Source organism: Ylistrum balloti, unplaced genomic scaffold (assembly GCF_031769215.1).
Source record: "Ylistrum balloti isolate Yb309-2 unplaced genomic scaffold, AGI_CSIRO_Ybal_v1 Utg369772, whole genome shotgun sequence".
NCBI classification, from domain to species: domain Eukaryota; kingdom Metazoa; phylum Mollusca; class Bivalvia; order Pectinida; family Pectinidae; genus Ylistrum; species Ylistrum balloti.
In genome coordinates this window covers 1744848-1766764 of record NW_026781965.1, presented here as the reverse complement: position 1 = coordinate 1766764, position 21917 = coordinate 1744848, and the positions used below count along the sequence as shown (strand labels likewise).

The 21917-nt window shown below is 36.3% G+C and overlaps 2 protein-coding genes across 2 annotated transcripts in view; one reads left to right on the top strand and one right to left on the bottom strand.

Moving 5' to 3' along the window:
- LOC132543916 (GPI inositol-deacylase-like) overlaps nt 1–21917 on the bottom strand; it is a 48499-nt gene that overhangs the window by 10301 nt on the left and 16281 nt on the right. The window lies entirely within an intron of this gene.
- LOC132543902 (uncharacterized) lies at nt 9946–11349 on the top strand. The gene has a single exon (XM_060207447.1). It carries the CDS (start codon nt 9946–9948, stop codon nt 11347–11349), a length of 1404 nt encoding a protein of 467 aa, XP_060063430.1.

Sequence of the window (21917 nt, the reverse complement as noted above, 5' to 3'; positions counted from 1 at the left end):
GGTCAACAAAATTTTCAAAAGATCCTTTGTAAACTGAGCGAATGCATAGCCTGCCAAAGTTTGTGAGATAAACCGTGTGAATCCCTGAGCAGAGCATAGCGCTCAACATCTCAAAAAAATTTGTATGAGTACATGAAAGCTACCATAAAACTAGTGACAATTATCTAAAAGTCACAAAAGAATAGATTCATTACTGTAGTAATATTACAGTCACTTTTCAGTCTGTGAGAAACAACCTTAAACAAGCATCTATAAAATTTACATAACAGTCACCTTTCAGTCTGTAAGAACCTACCTTAAAAGCATGTCTATTAAAACCACATTAGAACCAGCCAATAGTTAAAGTTACTGGTGAACAAGTCTTTCATCTGTAAGAGTAATACTATGGCCATCCAGAATATGGCTATAAAGTTACATTGAAGAGAATTAAAATTTGATTTTTATGCCTTTAAACATTTTTTTTGTTGAATTGAAAATTAAATTAGATGGTAATTTTACATTAGTTCCATCCTCTTTAAGGTCACAAGTCACTGTTGTGTATCTTACTGGTATTTATAGTAAGAGCTTGTGATGTACATTTTTGATACTGTCTGTAATCCCTAACCTGAGGTAGTCAACCAGAAACACTGACCTTTACATTGCCTAAGGGTCACTTGTAATATTGAAATCCTAATATCTTTGTAGTGTGATTGAAAAGAGTGACTTTAATCCTGTTGAAATGGTCAGTTTAAATGACTGAGCCTCGTCACTGACATCAAACACCTTTTTAACTTCTGTGTCCTGGGATTGTTTCTACTACTGGATAAATGACATGTTATAAGAATCAACAGGCATTAAAGAGGTCACTTTTTTGTCAAAGTTTGGGAAAACAATGCTGAACGTGTGTATAAATACCAGTGCAAACACTGACCGACTCAACTTTGGGTATTTGAGCGGTGGACTTCACGCCTGACTTCTTTGCTGTGATTGACCAATGGTCAACAGATTATTATAAAGTGCAAGGAGTAAAGATTAACTCAAACAAATCTGATCTTTTCCACGTGTTTGTGGATCATGTTTGGTTCCTGGTCATTGTTGTCAAGTGTCCCTGTTGAGGAACTACCCCTGTTGATTGAATCTAAAGGTAAGTGTAGTGTAAACCACTTCACGATTCAAACTATCATTTTTGTACAACACTTGACTAATTACCAATACATTGTCTATACTGATACTTTCATGTGCTAAGTATTCAAAATAATGAAAAATATAACATAATGACAACTAAGTGTTTCCAACACCTCATTATGTACAAGTACACTGTCTACACACAGTTGAGATCTCATTGACATCTGAGTGTTCCCAACACCTCATCATGTACAGGTACACTGTCTACAGACAATTTAGGTCTCACTGACAACTGAGTGTTCTGAACACCTCATCATGTACAAGTAGGTGGCTACAAAGACAGTCGAGATCTCACTGAAAAGTGAGTGTTCTGAACACCTCATCATGTACAGGTAGGTGGCTACAAAGACAGTCGAGATCTCACTGAAAAGTGAGTGTTCCAAACACCTCATCATGTACAGGTAGGTGGCTACAAAGAGTCAAGATCTCACTGAAAACTGAGTGTTCCCAACACCTTATTATGTACAGGTACACTGTCTATGGATAATTTGGGTTTCAAGTGATATCTGAGTGATCGAACACTCATCATGTACAGGAACACTGTCTACAGACAATTTAGGTCTCACTGACAACTGAGTATTCTGAACACCTCATCATGTACAGGTACACCGTCTACAGACAACTTAGGTCTCACTGACAACTGAGTGTTCCCGACAACTTATCATGAACAAGTACACTGTCTACAGAGACGGTCAATGCCTCACTGACAACTAAGTGTTCCAAACAACTCCAAGAATATGAAGATAAGTTATTCTTAAAATCATATTGTAATCAATGTACACCATCTATAAAGTATTGATGGATACTTCACTGTCTTATTTAAATCCTGCATAATCCAATTACCTTTGTGGATCACCAGTTAGTTGTCAGTGATCTCAAGTCTTACTATCAACTGTAGGCATGTAACCGGAGTAATTTATGGACTCTGTTGTTTGTTTAGATAGGAGAAGCTAATACTATCAATATTCTCCATTGTAGAATGAAATGTCCAGTCAGATGGAGATAGACTTAATGTTTATTAAGTTAACTTGGATTCTGTAATATGTCTGTGTTGCTAAGGTATATAAATAGCCTCCAACAATGTGAACCGCTAACAAATAACACATACATGACAGTAAGACAGGGCCTATCCCCCCAACTGACTGTAGGGAGCTTATAATTAACTGAGTGTTTGTCAGTCACCCAGGTGTAACTTTAGAACAAATATTTGTGTTTCAGGGTTTGATACCCCCAATAACTGAGGAAATATTGACATATAACAAAACTTTGTTACCAAAATCAGGGATCAAACACGCTGAACAAATAGCCTGTCATATGATCGTGATAGATGTGAATATCTGACACTGTGGCCTCATCCTGTAGCACCCAGCAATGACAACACCAGTATCACCTCAACAATTATGCTATACCATTGTACCAATACAGTGTGTGTGCTTTGTCACACCTTCAGTTGGTAATGAACTTGATTTCCTGTGTTTTGAGTCCACCATTGATAGACTATAATGACCAAAAGTCTGTTGATATGAAGGCTTTCAGTAACTGTGAGAAAATTTATAACAGCACCATGTGAATAGGGTTCATAAAAGCATATGTTATTATTATTATTGAGTTGGATTAAATAATCAAAGCTGTACGTTTCTTTACTGATAAGAAAATATTGATATCTGATACCAGATTGTATTTATTTCCATTGCTAATGTTATCATAAAACATAATTTTTTTCACATATATTAAATAAATCACATCCTTCCATACAATGCTATTCATGCTTAGCTGCATATAGGGAATTCACCACGAAAATTTTCCAAAGATGTCTTTTCTCGAGACCATGCATGTACGTCCTTCTTTATTCATTTCTCCTTTGATAGAACGTCTCAAGGTTTCTCTTGACATTTATCATGTCACCCACACCAGATCCAAAGGTAATTGAACAGGTGTCTTTAGCACAAGTGTCAAGCTTTTCTTTGAATAAGACATCTTATATTTACCACAGGAGGTGACTAATGTGGGAACAGCTCCTTCAGTAATGATGCTTCGTGTATATTTGAGTTTTGCCCACATCCTTATGGCTACTCCATTATAATTGTTATAAGATAAGATTGACTGTAACTGTTTTCAGAATACACACAAAAGTATCTAAATGATACACAGGCAACCACATCTGTATGGCTACTCCATTATAATTGTTATAAGATAAGATTGACTGTAACTGATACACAGGCATTCTGATCCAGGGTGGATTGCTACTGATTCTCCCTTTCACTGGTGGAAACTGAGCCCTCTGGAAAGGCTGTAGTTTCTTCCTGTGAGCCCATCCCATGCTAAGTTAACACACACAGTGAAAGCAGCTGCACCCATTAAGATCCTAGTAGAATGCTTGCTGCTATAATTGTACACTCTCAGCCAACATCATCAAACTACCAACATGGTCTTACATACCAGGTATATTGCAACAACCAATTACAAAGATACTTGTCTGACAATCCCAGGAAATAGGACCATACCCCTTCCCACCTTTTCTAGCCCAACATATCTAACCTCTACCATACTCTACCTAAATGCCAAAATATCACCCTGTAACATACTTCCAACCAAGAATCAATTTAGTCATGAAAAATACCTTTTTTAATCACCAATCAGTTGTTCAAATTACCCCTTTCCTCCATCGTCTCTTTCCTACCCTCCCCAAATCCAACATAATACTTTATAATCTACTCTTCTAAATGTTGGAATGTGGAGATGATTCATGGAGCTAGCACACAGAATATGTGTAACAGGAAAAAAAAAAGTTTCGCACATTATTCTTATTTTTTCTCTGAGTAACAGACATTCTTTGTTATTTTCATGGCAACTTTTTCAAAAACAATACTTCAGTCTTCTTTCATTACAAGGTAAGGGAATGATGCTAGGATACTAAGAAATAATGTAAATTTTCCTTTAAGGAGCTTTACGCTACATAGCAACCAAAAAATAAATACATACTCAAATGAATAAATTCCTTTATTTGACCAGCTTCTAGTAATGAACTAAAGAATTTATATTTGGATAGAGAAATTGTCAATGATACTTTCATGACTGAAAATGTGTGGGTCTCCATGCTTTCTTTTTTGCAATTTTCACCCCTATAGCAAGTTTTCTCAAGATCAAGAAATAAGCTGAAATATTAGTTTTAGGGTCCTAATGTCAGGGAAAGGGGTCAACAAGTCCAAACTCATGGATTTGAAATAAGTGTTTTGAGGTGATATTTTATGTAAAATTTTGTTGAAATCTACCTTAGACTTACAGAGTTATACTCAAGAGAAGTACCTTAGCAACCGAACGACCATCAAATGCGCTGTGAAAAAAAGTAGTCCACAAGCAAAATTTCTTCAAAATGTTATAAAAATGGTCATTTTTGAGTTCATAAGTACAGCCTAAGGATAACAAAGTGTTTTAAGAACACGAAAGTCCAAGATATATGTAATAATTTTATAATGAATTGTGTATCACATCGGGTCAAATGTCAAAAGAATACATCCTTAAACATTCTAATGAATGGAGAATGTTCTGCTTTTCATATTGCTTTGCTTTCTTTGTGATGATTAGTGATTTAAAGTTGATGGTACAATGTAACTGTGGTATTACTTATGATACCAGTGTTCAGTACAACGATGTGACTGGCAGCATTTACATTGTGAACACAGTCCCAATATATGACTTCATATGTAGAAAGTACTTCGAACCATAACACTAAACTGCTTTATGATATGTCTACCTACAAGCTTGTGACCCTGGGCTTATTGTATATAATCTATGATATAATGTACCACAATACCTGTGTCCTCGAAAGTGTTAGGTTTATAGAAGCAATAATCATAAAAGATGTACTGGTGATGTTGGTACAAATGTTCTGATGTAAGTAAGCACAATGTAGCAATGAAGCTGTGACTAACATATGCAAGTATATGTAGCTGTGATGTACAGAGGTAAAAAGAGATGTACCTGTGATGTACACAGGTAAAAAGAGATGTACCTGTAATGTACACAGATAAAAAGAGATGTACCTGTAATGTACACAGGTAAACAGAATATTGGTCTACCCTTCTTCGTCATCTCACGCCTATTTAGATCAAATTTACAGATTAAAGAGTAAGACAAGATTGTTTGGTACTAATATGATTTACCTGAATGGATGTTGATATCCCACACAAACTTTATTAAAACTTATACCGTATCTTCTAAACAAGAGTTTACCTGTACAGGTGTTAAAGGAAATTCATTACAGGTAGAAGACATTGATTACAAGTTACTGATTATGCCCCAGCCATATGGCCTGTGAAGACATTTAACTTTTTATCAAGTTTATTTAGTCACTTTAGTAAAATGACTGATATAATTTTGTGACAAAAACAAACAATACCAAACAGTCGTGAGTGAGGTTAGATTTCACAGCCTACACACCTACAATGAACACTAGGAGCCAATTTTCTGTTTCAATACTATCAGACTGACAGTTATAATCTTTTCATATTGAATTTTGCATGCTGTGATTTTGACTGTAAAATCTCAGGATACACCTGCCCAGGGGAATCTGTTACTCTATATTGACATAGTGGCCAAAGTGAAATGTCCCAAGCAGTACAGTGATCATTGTATCTTACAACGAAACGGATTATTCACTGACTCTAGTAAGTCCCAGGGCAATCAACCGAAGACATTGCTAAATTGAGCAAAACTAAAACTTAGACATTTGACAAAAGCTGATGGTGCACTGAGTAGACACTGCTGCAAAGTCAAAATGATGTAACGATATTAAGACACAAATTCATGTCTCGAAAAATCCCTTGTATTGATCAGTGCGAATGATTAGGAAATAAGTTGTCAAAGCATGAACAATGGAATGTAACGTTAAATCATTCAGTACAAAAAATGCCATTCCTGGGTTTAAAAGCCAGTGCTGTTGACTGGTGTTACAAAGCAGATGATATTGTGGTGTTTGTAGCTGAACACTATATAGTAGTGTTTTGGTGACTGTGTATTGGTAGAGATAAAAACGGTTCTGGGCGATGGATCTGATTGGTGTCGGAGTGATACCCTGCTGATAGGTGGTATGGATGGTCTCGAGACAATGGGTCTGATGTGCGACTGACCCGGCACGCTGCCACACTGCACAACCCACATTGTCCCACACGGGTCAACAATGGAAGTTCTAACTATTTTGGACAGCAAACACAAAAACAAAACAACAAATAGATGGAATCTGGGTTTCTACTCATTCAAAGTCTGTGATTTTCAGATAACAATTTTCAACACCTATTGATGACAGAGCGTTTGGACAGACTTATTCCGACTAAGAATGACTAAAGTTGATCAGATACAACAACACTAATTCTGTGGTCGTGTTCAAGCAAACACACTTCATTAATGTGGTAAAAACATGGAATCATTTCAAGATAGTATATTGGATGGATATATGGAATTTCAAAATGTCTACCTCTCCAAGCTCTGGGAAATGGTTTGTATTTCATAATGAGAATCAATGATTCACAGTCTATTTTATTCTAGTATTGATAAATACTATAAATCTTTCACAGTTACCGATTGGCCATAATTTATATTTATACAGAATTTATTTATAGATACCCGAGAACGGGAATAATTTTGGCACAAAAATTGTGGGAAAAAAGTTGTGAGAATAGCAAGCCAGATGTGATGTTATTGTGCAGTGAGGCTGTGACTAGTTGTCATTGAATTGTTGTAGTGTTTTATGTTACACGCTGCCAAACATGTATAGTGTAATGAACCATTGTCTTCACATATAATAAGTCAGTGTCCATCGTGTGGATAATACATACTAACACAATGATTATTACGCATATCAATCAAACCTGATACGAAGTTATTAAGATATCTGTTCACTGCGATCATTACCAGTAAGTCCTATCAATGTGAGCAGAGTATGATCGTCTCGGTGAAAATCTCAAATCAAATTTTTAGTCAACTTGGATCTTACAAGGGGTAAATAGCTTTAATATTATTATAGAGCATTATATATGATAGCTTCTTAGAAGGACAGGTTACATAGTCAATGGTTTCATTATTAATACATAAGTCGAGGGTCAAAAAATATCAAATGTTGGAAGAGACCTCGTTCATTGGGACTCCTTTTAAATGATGGCAATGGCTCTCTGAATTCTATTTCATTTGTCGAGGCTCACAAACTGATCTATCCATGTAAACGATATGAGAAGGTCATTGCTTTGTACAACCTCTGTACATAGCCCTGTATTGATAAAAAAAACCTGTAAAGTCTCCGATTTGCAACAGGTTAGTCACCAAATGTGTAGTTGTGTGTTTATTTTATCTAAGATACCTTGTGGACAGAAAACCACACTAAATCCTTCCTGTCAAAGGGGCCATGAACCTCCTGCTGGCAAATAATTTCTGTATCTAGTGAAATATCATACTGCCGAAAAAATAAAATTTATTTGTCTGAGAGGTCCTCCAAGAGAGTATCAAAGTTTGAATTAGCTACCAGGGAGTAATTCTGCCTGCATTGTAATTAATTGATATTCACAAGACATTTAAAGATTGTTATCTAATATACCTTATAATATACACAACATAATTTGAAACCTGAAATGAAGTTGATTCCATAAGGGGAGATAATATCATAATAAAACTTTTGTATAAAAGTTAACCCTGTCGGAATAACCCCCACTAACATATTTAAAGTTTAATATTTAATAACATTTAAAAGTATTGAGAAATAAAAATGATGACCCTGACTGATAAACTCTAATTAACACGTACTTTCATAACGACATTAAAATGAGGCCCTTGGTGGAAAACTTCCATCAGAAATAAAATCAAAAAAGAAATCTTGTGTTGAAGGCCAAAGTATATATATCTTTGTTTCGATATAGGTTCAATATAATCTAAAGTGATTAAATATTTCAACATGAACATTTGAACTAAAGCATACAAGCAGTAAAAAAAGTAAACTTCCTAAGCTATTGGTTTGAGATTTATACCATATGTACCAGAGGGACATCAATTTAGTTTCAATCAATTACCTGGATAAATTTGATAAAGGCAAAGCCAATGTGAAGTCAAATACAACCAGCTCTATATTGATAAATAATTTCTAGACTTCTCAGTATGTACAAACACTAACTCAATAGTCACAAATGCCATGCCGGGCCAAATTCTCTCTGGTTTAAAGTCAATGTCTATTTCATTACGTTATAATCATTCTTGAGTTTTTTTTTTCCCCAGACATTTCAAACTACTATTTATAATCTGGATATAAAATGAATTTTACATCGTTATAAATTTGATGAGTTACCCGACATTCCCTCTTTGTGTGACAAATGACTATAGAATCATCAAGAAAGGCAAATGTTCAATAGCAATCATGGATTGAAGTCATTTAATTCAACCATAAAACTAATAAAGAATCAATTAAGTAGATTAATTTCAACTTCATACTGGGTATTTTATTTTTAATAAATTGCCTTTTAAAAATTGTAGGGTTATGTCTATGATTTTACCCGAAGGACAGTGTTACATTGAGGCTGTCTACACTTGTAATCAAAGTCTGTGATGTGAAGGTTTATTGTTCCTATTACTAATGAATTTTATGTTCACATGTTACCTTTTCACTGGGTAATTAGTGATGAAACAGCAACCTGAAGCAAGCTATAATGTCTGCCACAGATAATTATACAAAGCACCATTTGATATAGGTGAAAATGTAGAGCTATCATACTGACAGCCCAAGGTGACAGGCTAATACTGATTATATTACCTTGGTAACTGGATGCTAATTGCAACCTTGGGTCGTAGCAGATGCATTTTTTTACCAGGAATATCAGTTGGTTTGTGTAAATAATGAATACCTATCTATCTCCCCAGGGAAACCTTTATGGCATGGCTTCTATAATTGAAATTGAATACAAAGGTATTATCAGTGAGAATTGAAAACTTTGACGCCTACCTTGAGTACACCCTATCTTCTACTACTCAGAAGGCAATGGTTGTAATTATCACAGACTGGGTATATCATTAATGTGATTAGTTTAATAATGTATTCAAATACTGACCACCCAATAGATGACCTCGCACTGAGCACCGATACACCTGGTCACATACCAATTCTACCAAGCCGGCTAACAACAAAACTGTTTCTGCTGTCAAGGTTGTGTAATGATGGATTAAATACAACCAAACTATTAAAGGAAAAGACTAATAAAAGTGTTTTGTGGCTAGGCTAATATTTATCTGGGAATAAATTTTATATGTACATAATCAATTATTATGCTCATTTAAAGTCCCGAAAAGGGTTGTATTGGAGATTTTACATCGCAATCTGACAAACGAGAATGTAATTGAGAAATCCCTGTGAACATTTTACCTACTGAGTAAACTTCATCAGACACAGTACTTCGAGGAGAGCTCATTTGTTTCTTGTTGAAGTGCCTTTTATTTTCATCTGTTTGTTTGGCACACAGATAATGAAAGCGTGGTATCATTATTTGGAGTGAGAGTGACAAGTATTCAAACAGCCTATACCTGAGAACCCTGTCCTGGCACAGGGCACCTGTTATCTCAAACTAGCCAGTATTAATCTGTTTTTAGCAACGTTTTTTGACACGTAGATCTGATAACGAGTGTATTTCTCATTCTTACAACAACTTTTTCTGCTACATTTTTCAGGAGAAATGGTATACAGGAGTGTGAAGGGCCAGCCAGGTACTGTGGTGATAAAACTCTTGTGTCTAAGAGACAGGTCATAAAAAAATGATGAACCAGCAGACGCTGCTGTACCACACCAAAGTCCAGGACTGGAGTCAGATCTACCATCTAAAGGCAGATGGACGTGTATGCAAGGCATCAAAGGTGCCTTATCTCCCACCTCATAAACTTCAGCAAATTGAAGTTTGGAGGAAAGATGTATCCAAAACTTTGAGAAAAACTTGCTCTGCCAGGCCAGACAGGTTGCAACCCAAAGTAACTAAAGATGTCCGACCAGTTTCTGAAATAGTACGCACAGTCACACCTCTTCAGATTAATGGGCATGAGAGACCTAGGCCCAGGAGTGCCTGGTCAAACTCCACAAATGACATGCAAACGGTGACAAGTAACCTAGCAGAGACGTCACTACACTACGCAGCCCAGAGAGAGCAACTTCATAAAGTAAACGCCTCCAGGAGGAAATCAATAAGAATCAATAGAAAGCAGGTAACACACGCAGGTGATGCTGAGGCACCAACAGAGCGCAGTGTCAGGACGGAAAGAGGATCAACACTGAACTCAACTAAGGGGATCATCCCTAACGGAGAGGTTAGTGTCCACAGGGAGGAGGAGGAGGAGAAGGAGGAGGACAACCTGAGTGATGTTGAGATAATGAGTAGTGTTACACAATTCAGGATGGAGAATAGGGGGCATGTCATACAGGTGAAAGACCAAGAAGTGCTGTCCATGAGATCTCAGTCAAATAATCTTCTTAACGTCTTATCTGTGGACGACTGCAAAATGGCTATCAGGTCAAGACAGAGAAATAGAATCATTCAAGACCAAGTACAAAATGGAGATACAAATTCTGATGATAAACAGACTGATATAGACTCAATAGGAAAATTAACATTGGACAAAAGTAGAACCAGTTACGGACGAAAGACTGGTGGTGACAAGGGGAATGAAACAGCAACCAAACTTGGACGGGACACAAAAGTGCCGGCAAAAAGTCGTACAGCTAAGATCACCAAGGCGATAGACAATATGGTGCACGACAGAAAGGTAATGAATGATTTAGATCGTAACTTTGACTCCAGGATTGGTTCTACTGCCCGTATAACCCTCAATCGTGCTGAAGGGGGAAAGATTTTTAGGAGATTAAACTCTGCCTTAAAAAAACATGTGAATGGCTTACTCATGCACCAGTCAGCTAGTCAAAGAAAGTTTTATACTCAGACAGTGTCAAGTAGCCAATCAGATACGCTTTTTGATGATGACACTCAATACAGAAGTGGAACCTGTACTCCATTATCAGAGGGCAAGGAGGGAGAATCTGCCACATTGGGTATCACCCCTACCCCCCAGGATAACAGTGGGCTAGACAGCTATCGGGGTGTCCCTCAAACTCCTGCCATACCCGAGGAAATGGAAGAAGACCAGGAAAGCTTTGACAACTCCATCACATAAATCAAGTGATCTGATTTACTGACTTCAGTGCTTAAAAATGTAGTACAGTGGGGAATACTTCAAAGTAGACATTGAATTTTTTCTCTGGATTTACAGAAACTCCTGACCTAGTGAGTATTTAAAAACTCCATATGACAAATTCATAAAATTTGGTACAATTACCAAAGTTTTTTATGATATCTGTTGAACCTATAACTGCTATTTCTTCATCTGAAATATTAACTTTAGTAGTGTTTATATAAAAATATACCTAAATGTTTGATTTTGATTAGTCTGGGATAGTTAATATCTATCCCCATGGTCTGTGTGACTGTTAATCATTATTATGACAAGCTAATTGGTATATGTGTATCTGGCCTAGATAATTAAAGATATGACAAGTCAATTTGTAAAAGCCCATGTGAGGCAGTATATTTCTCCTCTCAGACACAGATAATGCACCTCCCCTGGTACCAGAACAGGGTTCAGACCTGCTGACAATGTACACTCCTGGTTCCATCGACTTACTAGTACACACAATTCTGATTATCTGTACAACGCGAGTCTTTTTAAATGAATACGTGAACTGAGATAGAACATAAGGCAAGACATTGTACTTAACTTTGAAGTTGGTTAAATGATATGTAGGTATTGATCAACACCTATAGCAACTCTGCGACCGAGGGTTTAATACACGCGACAATCTGGCTATACACAACTTATAAGGACGTTACAATGATTGTGTTAATACCATCTACTTCATTTTGTGGTCTCTTATTAATAATTTCAAATAAATTAATTTGAAACAGATTTTTAAAAATGTTATCAGTACAAAACAACAATGCAGTATACTTGACAGCCATGGTGTCTTGGTTACAATGTGGTGTTAAAATGTACAGAAAGTTAAGATAAGGAATGGAATGATCAATATCAAATAATTAATATGAACAATCTCCTTTCCAGAATATGCATAATTTTATTATCAGAAACATTTTTTGAATTTTTTTTTTTTTGATTCTTTCAGTAAATTTAACAAATTTTGTAGTGTTATTAAGACTTAGTATGACCCTCTCAGTATGGCTTCACTCCCAAATCAACCATTCAGTGCTACTACAAATATGTCAATGTTGCATGCCTTAAGGAAATAAAGATTATATCCAATAAATACCATGTAGGTACCAAAACAATCACATGATGAACACAACGTAACCCTGGCTGAGGTTGTATCATTTTTACTATACTGGCCAGGAGTGACTATCCCAGTACTTGTAGGTAAAGGTTCACACAAGTTATTTATCTACAGAAATTGGACCCAAGCTGTTGACAAAAGCAGTTGTAAACATCAGATTTTTAGGAGATAGTCAGATATATTTTGAAAATTTACAGCTGTTGTTGTTTCATGTCACCAAATAAATATTGTACATGTAGATTTTGTTGATGATAATACTATTGGAACTGTTTTAAATGTTTATGGTCACTCCTTGTTAATAAGCCTATTAGGGTTTTTGTCAATTTTCAATGTAAACATTTAACAGTTATATGGTTTTATTAAGATATATGATGTACCTGTATCAGGGATTTCCACAAATCTGTTTTATCAGTACCTGTAATTTTCTGTGAAGTAAATTGTCTCATGTTTCTTTTTACATCTTCATACAAAAGCATGTACTTGTGTGTGCAATTGTGTTATTACTTTCACCGACATTATAGAACAACAATGATAAATAAAGTTCACTCCTTCGTATATGTCTGACAGGTGGATAAATTCCTTGGAGACAATCTAAGTTTTGTCTAGCACTTTATAGGCCACATGTAAAACGTTAATCAAGTCTTGTCTAAAAAGATAAATTGTTTTCATTAAAAAAGATGAAATAAAAAAAAATTGGAGTTTTCATATGTCCCTTTCATATTTCATATACTTCATATCAGTATTTTATCAGTCGAACATCAATAGAAAGTCATTCAAGGCTTATTACGATGTATCAAAGACAATGAATAAATAGGATGAGTACAGGTGAGCACATATTTGAAAGACTTATGTCGACGGGTTGAATGACATCTCAAAAAGTCCACACATTTGATTTTCCCAAGAGTTCCCACTCCCTTGACAGGTCTGAAAGTGAACCTCCAAGGCAGTGGAGATATATTTTTGTGAGAGAGGAAATCATAATAAATAAAAGTCTTCTGAAAATAACTATTTTCTGCAGTAAGTGAAGCAGAAGAAATTGAAACTCTTCTTTGTTGAAGATAAAATGAATTCCTGAGACATTATACCTTAATCATATTTGTTAATAAACTTTACTGTAAGTGTATGAGTTAACATTCTAAGTGTTACAAGTGGAATGGGGATGATCTGATTTAAGCTATATACATGTAAGTCTAGTAGCTGTAAGTGTTATTGTGAGTAGTTCTCAGCCAGTGTTGTTGTATGTCTAATGCTGTAATTTAGTCTTCAAGACAACATTAAACTATTACCAAAGGTACATTTGAGTATATTATAATTCTTTCTTCTGTCAATATTGAATTCCTTTGATCTGTAAAGCAAACAGGGATATGATTGCCAACTGGTGAATGCCAAGCTTCTTACGACCAAAGTGTAAGTCACTAACACAGCCTGTCACTAAACCATACCTTACAAAGCACATGTGACCAGCAAGTCACTATGACGACTAGTCACCATATCTAACAATACATATGACCAGGCTGTCATCTTTAAGACCAGTGACCGATCAGCATACCAAACACCACATGTTACTAGCTAGTCACTATGATGACTGATGACTGGTCACTGTATCAAACATAACATATGATCAGTTAGTCACTATGACTACCTGTGACTGGTCACCATACCTAACACCATATATGTGAGTCACTATGCCAACTAGTGACTGGTTACCATACAGTGCACCACATGTGACCATAAGTCACCGTGATGACAAACGACTGGTCACCATACCTAACACCATATGTCACATTTTAGTCACCATGACTGGTCATCATACCTTACACCACATGTGACCAGTTACTGGTCAATCACTATGACCATAAGTGACTGGTTAGATACCTAACAACAAATATGACTGGTATGTGTCGTGCCATGACAACCTGAGTGTTAGTGAAACCACACAGACACATAGAAAACATTGGATCTATAACTATATTCATCAAAATATACAAATCGTAAATTGAATAGTTTTGGTTATTAGGAGATAATCTTATCTCTAACACATTCACTATCAGACATGCACCAGGCAACCTCGAGTTGATCAAACATGCTTCCCAGGCAGAATATTTAAAAGATTATGTTTATGATGTCTAAATTAACTTGAAAATCTCTGATATATGAAACAGTAATCTGAGTCTTCAGTTATGGGACAATTTTAATGAACTCCCCCACTGTTGTGTTTAACTTGTGTCTTGGGTTTGTGTTATTAGTACACTAGTCCTGGGTTTAACTTTGTCACACAGAATGTTGATATCATGAACAAATCAGGCTGTCTCTACAACAGGGGACTGGTGAGTCCTTGGTTTCTCAGGGTACCTGACTTATCAGGGATCAGAGATTCTCTCAAGTCATCCACATGTAATCAATTTGTAACAACACCCACCATCCAGAAGTGCTCTTGGAGGTATACTGTCATAGTAACATCCTTGTACTACTTCACCCACACCAAGATTTAATCCACTCGGTCCCACACTGGAGTAGTTAAACTATGTACAAATTCCCAAATTCAATTGTAAAACATGCTAAAGGCATTCCTTTCTACATGTTTCATACAGATGAATCAGCAAGGCATTACAGAAATATCTATAGACCTTCCAGGACATCCAAGCTTCAATACAATTCATACCTATCTACCTTAGCAAAAATAGCCTGTCAAAGTCTGTTCCAGCATACCATCGTTTCATAATCTGCACAATCTACTATGTTTAGTTCACTTGGTGTAGTTCACAAGTGTAGTTGATGATTTAACCTACACAGGTCTGGTTCATTTGGATGTGTCCTGCACCTGTGTGGTTCAGATGTGTCCTGCACCAGTGTGGTTCAGATGTGTCCTGCACCAGTGTGGTTCAGATGTGTCCTACACCAGTGTGGTTCAGATGTGTCCTTCACCAGTGTGGTTCAGATGTGTCCTGCACCAGTGTGGTTCAGATGTGTCCTAACAGGTGTGGTTCAGATGTGTCCTACACCAGTGTGGTTCAGATGTGTCCTACACCAGTGTGGTTCAGATGTGTCCTACACCAGTGTGGTTCAGATGTGTCCTAACAGTTGTGGTTCACATGTGTCCTATACCAGTGTGGTTCACATGTGTCCCACTCCAGTGTGGTTCAGATGTGTCTTACATCAGTGTGGTTCACCTGTGTCCTGCACCTGTGTGGTTCAGGTGTGTCCTAACAGGTGTGGTTCAGACGTGTCCTACACCAGTGTGGTTCAGATGTGTCCTACACCAGTGTGGTTCAGATGTGTCCTAACAGTTGTGGTTCACATGTGTCCTATACCAGTGTGGTTCACATGTGTTCCACTCCAGTGTGGTTCAGATGTGTCTTACATCAGTGTGGTTCACCTGTGTCCTGCACCAGTGTGGTTCAGATGTGTCCTGTACCAGTGTGGTTCAGATGTGTCCTAACAGGTGTGGTTCAGATGTGTCCTTCACCAGTGTGGTTCAGATGTGTCCTACACCAGTGTGGTTCAGATGTGTCCTAACAGGTGTGGTTCAGATGTGTCCTATACCAGTGTGGTTCACATGTGTCCCACTCCAGTGTGGTTCACCTGTGTCCTACATCAGTGTGGTTCACCTGTGTCCTACACCAGTGTGGTTCAGGTGTGTCCTACACCCATGCGGTATAGATGTGTCCTACACTTGAGTAGTTCAGATGTGTCCTACACCAGTGTGATTCACATGTGTCCCACTCTGGTTTGGTTCAGGTGTCTTACACAGGTGTGGTTCATTTGGATGTGTTTTATACATGTGTGATTTGTTAAAATCTCATTCAAATGTGCAAGCTAGCAGTATTTGCACTTTAACAAAAGAAGTAAATCTGAATTCAAAATGTGTTCATTTAAATCAACCTATTTCAATATGAAGACAATTACAAAAATTGATCAAATGGGACAATTAAAAATAATGAGTTGAGATTCAATACCAAGCTTTTACAATGTACATAGAGACACAATGTAAATCTATGCCAGGGACGAACAAGTACAATAGGATACTGTCATTGTCATCTCCATAACAACCGTAAAACACATCATGGATAATCGTTTAAATACACTCAAGGGACGAGTAAATCATTTCATTTAAACATTGATAAACCCAGTACATAAAACAGTATTTTATCAATAGGTGATAAGGGGGTTATATTATTCTGTGTGTAACAGTAGAGGTCACTAATGGTGGCTGTTTCCTGTATCACAGGTCTCAAAAATCTTCACCAATAGACATTTATAGGGCGTAGGAATTAATAAATACAGGTAGAAAATACTGGTCCACACTAACAGTGACTCTTTCCTGTATCAGAGGAGTCGCCTATAATCTACAACAATACAACTAAAGCCAGTACAGAGAAGGCTAAATAGTGGGTATATGGACAACTAAAGCCAGTACAGAGAAGGCTAAATAGTGGGTATATGGACAACTAAAGCCAGTACAGAGAAGGCTAAATAGTAGGTATATGAACAACTAAATCCAGTACTGAGAAGGCTAAATAGTGGGTATATGAACGACTAAATCCAGTACTGAGAAGGCTAAATAGTGGGTATATGGACAACTAAAGCCAGTACAGAGAAGGCTAAATAGTGGGTATATGGACAACTAAAGCCAGTACAGAGAAGGCTAAATAGTGGGTATATGGACAACTAAAGCCAGTACAGAGAAGGCTAAATAGTGGGTATATGGACAACTAAAGCCAGTACAGAGAAGGCTAAATAGTGGGTATATGGACAACTAAAGCCAGTAAAGAGAAGGCTAAATAGTGGGTATATGAACAACAAAATCCAGTACTGAGAAGGCTAAATAGTGGGTATATGAACGACTAAATCCAGTACTGAGAAGGCTAAATAGTGGGTATATGGACAACTAAAGCCAGTACAGAGAAGGCTAAATAGTGGGTATATGGACAACTAAAGCCAGTACTGTGAAGGCTAAATAGTGGGTATATGGACAACTAAAGCCAGTACAGAGAAGACTAAATAGTAGGTATATGGACAACTGAAGTCAGTACAGAGAAGACTAAATAGTAGGTATATGGACAACTAAAGTCAGTAAAGAGAAGACTAAATGGTAGGTATATGGACAACTAAAGTCAGTAAAGAGAAGACTAAATGGTAGGTATATGGACAACTAAAGTCAGTACAGAGAAGACTAAATAGTAGGTATATGGACAACTGAAGTCAGTACAGAGAAGACTAAATAGTAGGTATATGGACAACTAAAGTCAGTACAGAGAAGGCTGATTAGAGGGTGTATGGAAGACTAAAGCCAGTACTGAGAAGGCTAAATAGTGGGTATATGGAAGACTAAAGCCAGTACAGAGAAGACTAAATAGTAGGTATATGGAAGACTAAAGCCAGTACAGAGAAGGCTAAATAGTGGGTATATGGAAGACTAAAGCCAGTACTGAGAAGGCTAAATAGTGGGTATATGGAAGACTAAAGCCAGTACTGAGAAGGCTAAATAGTGGGTATATGGAAGACTAAAGCCAGTACTGAGAAGGCTAAATAGTGGGTATATGGAAGACTAAAGCCAGTACTGAGAAGGCTAAATAGTGGGTATATGGAAGACTAAAGCCAGTACTGAGAAGGCTAAATAGTGGGTATATGGAAGACTAAAGCCAGTACAGAGAAGACTAAATAGTAGGTATATGGAAGACTAAAGCCAGTACAGAGAACATTAAATAGTGGGTATATGGACAACTAAAGCCAGTACTGAGAAGGCTAAATAGTGGGTATATGGAAGACTAAAGCCAGTACTGAGAAGGCTAAATAGTGGGTATATGGAAGACTAAAGCCAGTACTGAGAAGGCTAAATAGTGGGTATATGGAAGACTAAAGCCAGTACAGAGAAGGCTAAATAGTAGGTATATGGACAACTAAAGCCAGTACAGAGAAGGCTAAATAGTAGGTATATGGAAGACTAAAGCCAGTACTGAGAAGGCTAAATAGTGGGTATATGGAAGACTAAAGCCAGTACAGAGAAGGCTAAATAGTGGGTATATGGAAGACTAAAGTCAGTAAAGAGAAGACTAAATGGTTGGTATATGGACAACTAAAGTCAGTACAGAGAAGACTAAATGGTTGGTATATGGACAACTAAAGTCAGTACAGAGAAGGCTAAATAGTAGGTATATGGAAGACTAAAGCCAGTACTGAGAAGGCTAAATAGTGGGTATATGGATGACTAAAGCCAGTACAGAGAAAGGTAATTAGTGGGTTTAAAAACACTAAAGCCAATAGAGAGGAGACTAATTAGTGGCTATATAGAAGACTTAAGACAGTAAAGAGAAAAAAATGATAACTGATATATACATATTTTAGCAGTTATCTTATTTTGGTACTTTTTGAGCTGAAAAAATTGTGTTTAAATATGATTGTGCTAATTACAGTTTCTGTTAATTGAGGAAGCGAGAATTCATCATGGCACTAACTTGCCAAAACATGACATTTTGTGCCAAATACAGTATGTTTACGGTTTTACAACAATGGGTATATAGAAGACTGAAGCCTTTATATAATGATGACTTACGTAATTCAAGAAAAATAACAAGAGATTCCAGAGGGATCTTGGCTCCCACCATTGTTTTATCTTTATATGCTCTTTGAAAGTTGGACCTTTTCCCTTCCATTCTCTTCTCTGATTTTGCTCTCAATGATAGGACACTTAAACATTCCTTTGCAGAAATAGCGATGATAATCTTTACATGCCAAATCCAAAATGGCCACCTATCAGTTCCAAAATCAAACGAGCACAAGGAGAGACCAAAGGGAACATAAGTATGAAATTTGAGAGAAATCCATTCAGAACTTCTTAAGAAATAGCAATAACAATCTATACTAGGCAAAATCCTAGATGGCTGCCTTTTGTTTATTTTCTTTTCTTGTAAGTCCCAAACTCAAACAGGCACAACTAGGGACCTAAAGGAAACTAAACATGAAATTTGAGAAAAATCTATACAGCAGTTCTAAAGAAATAGTGATAACAAACATTCAAAGTCAAAATCTAAGATGTGCATCGACCATTTTGTTTTTCTGATCAGTCCCAAAATCAAATTAGAACAACTAGGGACTAAAGGGAATTACATAAGAAATTAAAGAAAGATCCATTTTATACTTCTCAAGAAATAGCAATAACAAACTTTCAAAGTCAAAATCCAAGATGGCTACCCGTTGGCCATTTGGTATTTCTGATCAGTCCCAAAATTAGAAGGGCACAACAACTAGGGACCAAAAATAATTTATATATGAAATTTCAGAAAGATCCATCAAGTGCTTCTCAAGAAATAGCAATAACAACTTTCAAGGTTAAAAACAAGATGGTCACCTGCCATCCATTTTCTGTTGTTGTTCAAACCCAAATCAAATGGGCACAACTAGGGACCAAAGGGAACCTACTTATGCAATTTAAGAAAGATGCATCCAGTACTTCTTAGAAATAGTGACAACAAACTTTAATAGTCAAAATCTAAGTGGCTGCCTTTCGGTCATTTTGTTGTTTTGATCAGATCCGAAATTAACTGGGCATAACTACGGATAAAGGGAACTTTCATATGAAATTTGAGAGAGAGCCATCCAGTACCTTTTCAAGAAATAGCAATAACAAAAGTTATTGAAGGATGGACGGACGACGGATAGACAGACAGATGGACAACAGACCAAGGATGCACAGCATTTCAGCCAGCACATATGCTTTGTAAAAATCTTTGCAATAAAAGCAAGAGGCCCATAAGACAGGTATTGATCACATGGCTCTGTTTAGATGTATTTTTTCCATCCAAACTAACTGAAAAGGAATTCTAATTATTTGTATCTGTTTCTCCTTTTAGTTCCTACCCAAGCATTTTTAGACCAAATTTGGACAGAAACCTGACATTACTACAAAAGAAGAATGATTTTAAAGAATTAGTAAAAATTTTCCCTTTTTCGCCCTGCCCCTCAGGTCCTATGGGGGTCACACCCACCATTTATATAATGATGCTTCTAACCAAATTTAAATCTGTTCAGTTGTCATGACTGACATGTTTTAAAAAAATTATGTACAGGCGATCAATGGACACCATGTTAAGGCATAAGCTCACCTTAGTCCGAACTAAAAATGTTTTAAATTTCAAACAAAAACTCTTTACAGCACAAATCAACATTAATATTACCAGGACATTCAATGTCTCCATTTTTCACTGACAAATATCATAACATCCATGTATACAGGAGATGTGGAAAGATCTCATCATTTCAGGTGTATATAACAAAAACATCTATAAAATATTCATATCAAAACTTTTATTTATTTTACAGCAAGTGCAAAACAAGCTATTTTAGCTAATATCAATCAGTCTCATTGGCCCAGATGGCTCAGCATAAAGGGTCTTACTCATCAGAATACCCAGGAAAAATCCACGAGGTCAAGCAATAAATGAAGAATACCTTTCAAATATGTTTTCTTTGATACCTTAATTGTCATTAACAAACCCTCTAATCCTCATAAGTTGTGTTAGATTTATAACTGTTACAATTTTAAAAGAATGCCTTCAAACTATAACAAAGTTTGTACCTCTGATAACCTATATCAAATAAGAAAAAAGAAGTACATTCCACACAAGAAAAAAATAATTAGGCCAATATTTCAGAACTTTAGCATCAATAACCCTCCAGCTACAGTAATTTGTTTATCTTTGATAATTCCAACCATTAAGGAGGATCACACCTTTCTCCTTGTCTTGTTGCCTTATTAAGGACTTTAACCCTAACCCTAACTACTCTATTTATTCATTTTATTGTTTTCTAACAGGAATAAAATCATGATAACATCATCATCTGTAAGTAACATTACAGAACACTAACTCTACCAGGAAATCTTTTACCTTAAAACACAGTAAGTAGATCATTTACCTTACAGAACACTAACTCTACCTTATCTAACAATTCCAGGAAATCTTTTACCTTAAAACACAGAAAGTAGATTATTTACCTTACAGAACACTAACTCTACCTTATCTAACAATTCCAGGAAATCTTTTACCTTAAAACACAGAAAGTAGATTATTTACCTTACAGAACACTAACTCTACCTTATTTAAAAATTCCAGGAAATCTTTTACCATAAAACACAGTAAGTAGATTATTTACCTTACAGAACACTAACTCTACCTTATCTAACAATTCCAGGAAATCTTTTACCTTAAAACACAGAAAGTAGATTATTTACCTTACAGAACACTAACTATACCTTATCTAACAATTCCAGGAAATCTTTTACCTTAAAACACAGAAAGTAGATTATTTACCTTACAGACCACTAACTCTACCTTATTTAAAAATTCCAGGAAATCTTTTACCTTAAAACACAGTAAGTACATTACTTACCTTACAGAACACT

Bases quoted from the DNA above. Each gene is read 5' to 3' on its own strand.
- LOC132543902 (XM_060207447.1), top strand. From the start codon at position 9,946: ATGATGAACCAGCAGACGCTGCTGTACCACACCAAAGTCCAGGACTGG.